Genomic DNA, 7,500 nt, shown 5'->3' on the forward strand with positions numbered 1-7,500 from the left:
GTAACAAATAACTACAAGAAGCGAACCGCATTACTTTTTACGGTAAATTAGGAAAACGGAAATGCAATACACTGCTATAAAATCGTTACTTACTTCTGTGGCGGGCCTAACTTTCAGTTTTTCTTTACCGGTTAGCTTTGAATCAAATTTTCCTGGTAAGCGAAATAAGGCGATCGATGTCGATACAGTAAGATGCTTTTCTTCGTAACTACAAAACAAAAGCTGTCGCGGTGAAAACCAATAATCTGCTCAAATGTAAACAAACAACAGCTGAACTGTTAATAGGTGATGACACCCATTTCATCAATAAAACAATTTTACTCAGTCAAAGCTTTCCTTTCTGCCCTTGCAAGTGTCGTATTTTTGGTAGTACCTCAATGGAATCTGAAACTAGTCCTGAAAAGGACTGATGGCAGTGACTGACGTTACGACAACCTGAGCGGAAGCCATCTTCCCAGTCAAGTGACGAATGTAGTGATGCTCTGGTCTGTATTGGGGGAAAAGTAACGTAATTGGTTGCATTACGATCCGGGTTGTAAGTGAAGGTCGGAGTAGTTTTGTAAGTTCAGAGGAAAACAGTTGTTTGTAGTTAAGGTTTTCTCTGAAGTATTCTCGTATTTCAAGTATTTCTTCTCGTCGTTTAGACAAGACCGAAACACAAGTACTTTCTTATGGATTGAAACATTCTATTCCACCGCGAAACATTAACCTAACGAGAATATTGTATCGAGTGTTGAGGCGGTTATGGCTCGTAAAATCGACCAACGACAACATAAGAAGCAGAGAAGCCTCTACTAAACAATCAGCCTCTCTTAAAAACTGTAATTTAACTACAGCAAACTACTGAAACGACTGAAAAACGACAGACATATGCATTTTACCGGGAGACAAAGGACGCGTTAACTTTGTTATGGACAAAAAGGACTCAGTACTTTGACAAAATGGACAAAATGGTCAACGATAGACAAATGAACCACTGAAACGTGACCCCACATCGGCACTCTAACCAAGACTCAACAAATTACTGATACCACCGACATACAACTTTATTACAAACTCAGGTGGCGCGTACCACATCCACCCAAAGTGTACGGACTACCTAAGCTACACAAACCTAACATAACTGTACATATGCGAAACATAGTCTCGTTCTGTGGATCTACCACTTACCAGCTTTCCAAACACTTAAAAGTGTTCTTTAGCCTCTTACCGACAAATCCACACACAAACTACAATCCTCTAAAAAAAAATCATTGACGCTATCAAGATGATACAGTTACCTGACGACCACAAGTTAGTATCTTTTGACGTTACGTCAACAACAACAACAACAACAACCATGCATCTTTATTGAGATTGTATGTGCTCAATTGCATTAATGGGCACTTGAAAATTAGTCTGTTGGCAAAGCTATTTTTAAGTCTTTCGGTATGGATTGCTAGCCTCTGCTTCTGCGTCCTTCTCAAGTTGTATTTTGATTCTTTTTTCTCTTCGTCAGTAGGGATCTCAAAGGATGACCAAATTGGCTATTTAGCTTCCCATATATTTGTTTTTTGCTTATCTCCAATAAATCATAAATGGAGAATAAGGTTGAACAGTACGTCCTTTTGTGGCATCTAGAAAGAAATCTCTGTACAGGCTCTGGCAAACGAGGACACATTGTTGCAGACACTTTCTTGCTGACACCAATGTTTCCCCGTTTGCCCGCGCGCGCAACATTTGTTTGCGGACACAAATTTTGTGGCCGGGACACAAAAAATGTTTCTGATTTTGTTCAAAAACATTTTGTTTGTCCAAGAAATGTGTCCTAGTTTGCGCAGCATGGAAACACAACATTTATTTTGTGTCCCGCGCGTGTGCGCGCCCAAGAAACATCATGAGCAACAATGTGTCCGCAACAATGTGTCCTCGTTTGCCAAGGCCTTACCTTCGACCGATCAGATTCGCTGGCAGCGTATACAGAGAGACCATATGTAATTTTTAGCATGACTAAGGTTTTAAATAAGCAGACAATTTCTTCTTGGGAACAACCTTCTTTGCCAAGACCTCTGATTACAATAGCTTCTTTTAGTTTTTCAGATAAGTGATATGAAAAAGTACTGTTTGATTGGAATGTAATACCTAGAATTTTTAACTTACGGAACTCAGCAGTGTTGCAGACTGGACTGAATTGGGTTTGTAGAGACTTCTTCGCATATGTGAGTAATTTTCACTCGGACGGGTTGCAGCTACCACTGCAACCACTCCAACTAGCTCCAAGACTGCCATCAATGACTCGAATACTTTTTCCAACCACCACTGTCCACAGATGACTTAATGAACTTACCGAGCTGCAAAACGATTTTTGTGACGTAAGATTCTTTGCTAATCAGAAGTAGGGACATAAATCTGCAGAACCAACACGCAGGGAACACGCAAAGTACTTGCGCGTTGTCCACGTAAACACAAGCCAGATTAATGGCTGGCAATATGGAGGATATTATAAAAGATTATGAGATTTTCGGTATCTAAAAGCTAAGAAGCCACCAGCTGCAGGAGAATGCGATCAAGTATGTTGCGGCCAAGGAGAGACGCGACGTTTTTGTCAATTTACCTGCACGATTTACCTACACGATTTTGAAAGTCCTTGCTTGTGGTGTTTTCGACCGTGCGGTGCTCTTCGGGGAAAAATATTGTGATTTTGATTTATCCAATACCAATTGTTTTCAGATTGTTACATTTTACTAGAATATTCTACAGTAACATGTCCTTTGGTCTTCTTTTCTCTGACTTTGGAAAAGACAATGCCTTCAAGTTAGCGCCTTGAGTTTCCGCTTTAGTAAGCGGTGTCGATGCAAATATTTATACATTAAGCTCTCACTGAAGCTTTCAAAGGCTTCTTTAACGACGTTTTGTCATCTTGGTGGAGCAAAAACGAGCGCTAGAATTGGTGAAGTCCTTAGATCCCCATAGCAATCCAGCTTATGCATATTCCGGAGCTTAAACGGCGCTCGGGCCGATTTTACTTCTTGCTTTTCTAGATACGTTTACTACGGCGTAACATTTCGAGCAAGCGTCACCAAAACTCGAACATTTCTTCGCTCTTAACTCGAAGAGTAATGTCACCGTCAAACGGTCTTTTAATTTAGTCCTCAAGCTCCGAGTCGTCCATTTTACGTACGGCTTTCTTGTATCGTATTGGTCGATAATAGCACTTCGTGAGGCAGTTAGACCACATAAATCGGCTCGAAGTATCAAAGAGGAGATGTCCAAAACACTCTTACTAACTACATTTATCTTCCCTGTTGCAACCAAACATTTTGTCCGTCAAAGAATGCAACATTCGCCACTGCAGGAAATCTTACTAAAGTCTTCTTTGGCGTCTCACTCATAGCTGTTCGTTTTAAAGGTTCGCTAGTTAAAACGATAACACGAATTGAGCGGAGATCACCCAAAAAAACAAAAAAAAAACAAACAAAAGTTGTTACGTCACAGAAATCGTTTGGCAGCTCGGTTTCGCAGACGCTATTTTTCGGGGGAGAGAAAACGACCGCCGGAAATGCGTCTGCGTTCGAAGGCTACTTTCTCAGAGAACTGCTCTTATTTAAGTTCCGGGTATCAAGTGAGCTTTTGCTGTCTTAAGCTCAAAGAAGATAACAGACGACTTAACTCAAGAAGTTGTTTCGCTTGATTTAAACAAGGACACACCTTTTATCGGTTTTTGTTGCTTTTCAATCTCTTTAGGCCCACAGAAATAATCATCCATTTTAGTTTATCAAATACTGACAACCTTCCTTATTATTCAGCATTGACCACCACAACCACCACCGATAACAACACCAAGAACGATGTGCATTAAAAACAAATCAAAGACAACAACACTGATCAACAAACTAAAATATCAGCGTTAATTGTCCCTATCCTGAGCGACACAAACTATCTTTTGCCCGTTTTCGTTTACCTGAGAGTAAGCCTTGACGAATCCAGGAAGTCGCCTATATGTTTTAAATTAAAGTTATTTTGTCTTAAGTTAACGTACCCAATGAAAATATGAAGGGAAGTGATTGTGTCGCATCGGTTTTTTGTACTACAGCGCTTGATCCATGCACAAGTGGCAATTACAAGATTCTTAATTCCTCTGATCGTCTCGTTGGGAACACTGATCAAAGCCCGTTAAAATGTGATAGGCATGATCTCATCCCAGGATGGTATCGTTTCACTGGTGATGCTGGAGATAAGATACCAAACACACGACCACCACACACCCATCGCTGTGGTACGCATGCCCCAGGTTGGATCAATGGTAACAACCCTGCCGTTGCCGATGGTGAAGTGAATCGAACGGTTTGTTATTTCTGGTGGGGAAACTGTAGTTGGAATAACAACATCAAAATTAAGAATTGTGGAGCATTTTACGTCTATGAGCTGCAAAAGCCTCCAAGCTGTTGGCTCCGATACTGCGGTGAGTAGATATGTTCAAACAAAATGTAAATTAAAATACTTTTAGCCACAGACCTGCAAAAGATTAGCAATAGGATCGACTGCGAGCAGTCTCTCTTTCGCTTTAGAATCGTTAAAACGAACCCGTGCGTTGAACTTCTAACGGCTAAAGCTGCGGGTCGCAAATACCGCGGCGCTCCGGTAGCGGAGTGTTCTTATTGGTCGATCTAAGAGAAGCGATGACGTTATTTTGATAAATGTCAATCAACTCTAAATTCGCGGTAATATGGAGGCCGCATATGAGGCCCTTTACGATGAGAATTTAAAACAAGAAGAGGAGCCGCATTCGCTCTTCTTGAAAAGCAAGATGTTTTGGGCATTCTGCCCACACGTTTCATTAAAGGCTTTATTAATCAAAGTTTCACTGTTGCGAAAAGTGTTATCGATGCTGTTGTGCCAACTGTGATTGTTATCATTATCATTATCATTATCATTATTATTATTATTATTATTATTATTATTATTATTATTATTAGTATTATTATTATGTCGTACCGCAAGGATGCTCCAGCGATGCATAGTTTACTAACTATGAGCAATGCGAATGCGATTATTGCTAAATCATAGAAATAGTATACACAAATTTATTATTTTGTCACGCACGAAGTGGACAATTTTTGGTTTACATTGTGGCTTCAAGTTGGTCTACGAAACAGAACTGTATAAAAATCCATATGTACTCAGATTGAGTAGCCATTCTACCAATATACTGCTCCTTCACTGTTGAGCACTCTCTTGGCTTCACCAAAAGACCAGACTTAGCGCCAAAGAACCACCCGATACCTCATTAACTATACAGAATGTGTACGCTAAACGAGTACGCCCACTGCTCGCTGAGGAGTCCTTCTGCCCTCCAGTCACTGAAATGAACTTAATAAGGCAAAGTTTTTGCCCTAGTTTTGTGTATGAGCTCCCTTTTAAAATTACCGCCGAAAATAAATTGAGATATCAGTTCAAACGCTTGCATAACATCTTTCCCACCAATCAACTCCTTTGTAAAATGAACATCAAACCACCCTAGGCCTCTGAATGTTAACATTGCAATTCTGTTTATGAAACATTTATTCATATGTTTTGTGAGTGTCCCGTTGTCCAACTTTTCTGGAGAGATGTCTTGAATTCGTGGAACTTGAAGCGATCTGACAACTTAACTCCTAGCCCAAATGAGATCCTCTATGGCTACAAACCTGAATCCAAAAGCTTTCACACTTTTAATCATTATCTGTTAATCGCCAAATATTATATATCTTGCTAGAAACAACTCTGAGGTTCCAAAGTTTGAGGTCTTTCTGGTTTTTCTTGAAAATAAAATTCAGTGTGGAAGAGAAATCGCAATAAAAAACGGCAATTTTCATAAATGCAGAAAAAAGTGGACCTAACTGTGCAGTTCTGATGAGTATATGTGTAGTTAATAAAAACTTGTTTTTTCTTCAGCGCGCGCCTTTTGCCGTAAGTGCTGTATTGTAGGTATTGTATGTAATGTTTAAGGTGGCTTCATATAGTTTCCTGACCGCGCGCAACCTGGTTACTAGAAAGTGGCTGATGGCACGAGCTCGCGCGACGGACGCGCGGCTCTCCCACGCGGAAAGTAAACAAATATGGCTTCCCAACTTTGCAAACTCTTTACTTTGCCTCCACTACTCAACCGGACACTCAAGCTAGGTGATATATGAGCGCGTTGGCCAGTCAAGCCACTGTGCAGTTTATTAAGCATTGGAATAGGTACAAAAATATTAATACATGAATTCTAAAATAAAGAGAAAAGAAATGCATCAGAGCCGGACACGAAAACCCCTAAAAAAGCCAGCAGGTGAAAAAAAAGGGGGGACGTGTACCCCTGACCAACGCAGTGGTGCGACCCGCGGGGTTCTAGGGAATTCTAATTGAAAGACACTACTTACAATGGAAATGAACACTTTCATATACTGCTTAAGAAAGGCATTAAACACTAATTCAGCTTGATAGGACAAAAAACGAAACAGGACTTGTGCACGCGAAGAAGGCTGACCGTAGAATGCCTCACTAGCTAAACGATCGCCAAAATACAAACCACGATCACGTGGCACTCCAAGAGCCTGCCACTCACTACCAGACCTCTGCTGCGTGACGGCAAAATATCAATTTATGCTAATTAGGATTATCACAAATTACATATTTTGCTTCCACTACTAAACCGGACACTCAAGGTGGGTGATATATGGGCGCGTTGGCCAACCAAGCCCTCCGTAGAACTAAAAGAAAGGGCTTGAGTGAAGGCGAAATTGAATTTGAGACCTCTAATAAACTCTCCAAAGAGTCTATGACATAGGAATTAATAGCACTGACTGTCGGGAACTCCAGGATTAGAGGATGATGTAGCTCCGCCAGCCAAGTGAGTACTAAATTAAGCAATATCGGGACTAATACCATGGAAAGACTTCTTGAAAGAGTCGCTGTAAGTAGAATAGCTCGTAGCCTTCTATAGTGAAAACAAACGCGTACGACTGCAAGCAATTGCAAAAAGGTTGAGACACTGAATGGAAAATCCACCTCTTCTTCCTAAAACTCCTCTTCCAGTTCATAAGAAAAGGCCCTGCCCCCTCCCCTTTTTCAATGTTGATACCCTTTAGTCTGAGTGCCAAGTGGAAATGGAAACAACTTTGCTTGGGGGGAAAGGGGGGTTGGAGATGCGCTGACTTGATGACACGCATTGTATGGTTAACAACAGTGAGTGTCTCAACTTCTTTTGCAACTGCTTGTGGCTTAGGCGGAAAAAGGCCAAAAAATATACCCGCGTCGTCGGAATAAAAAAACTTACAACCGACGCCTTTCCTTAGCAGGTCAACTTAGCACTTTTCAGTGAAAATGGAAATAAGCTCATAATGGAAATCTGACTTTCTTAGCCCTAATACGGGACAACCAAAAAACGAAGAAAACCTGAAAGGCCTAAAAACAAACATAACTTAATGATGCAATAGAAGTAGATCGCTCATATGAGCTCTTCCGACAACTTCCTCGGAAGATCTGCGTTAAGCGACTCCT

At 40.8% G+C, this 7,500-nt stretch overlaps 1 protein-coding gene across 5 annotated transcripts in view; it reads left to right on the forward strand.

The window, feature by feature from the left end:
- LOC137983022 (uncharacterized) overlaps positions 1-7,500 on the forward strand; it is a 66,546-nt gene that overhangs the window by 6,407 nt on the left and 52,639 nt on the right. For all 5 annotated transcript variants that reach the window (XM_068830183.1, XM_068830181.1, XM_068830182.1 and 2 more), the window contains exon 2: positions 4,073-4,441. In XM_068830183.1, the coding sequence (XP_068686284.1) occupies positions 4,073-4,441 (369 nt within the window). The remainder of the gene's footprint in view (positions 1-4,072; positions 4,442-7,500) is intronic.

This window comes from Montipora foliosa, chromosome 13, assembly GCF_036669935.1.
Source record: "Montipora foliosa isolate CH-2021 chromosome 13, ASM3666993v2, whole genome shotgun sequence".
Lineage (NCBI taxonomy): Eukaryota > Metazoa > Cnidaria > Anthozoa > Scleractinia > Acroporidae > Montipora > Montipora foliosa.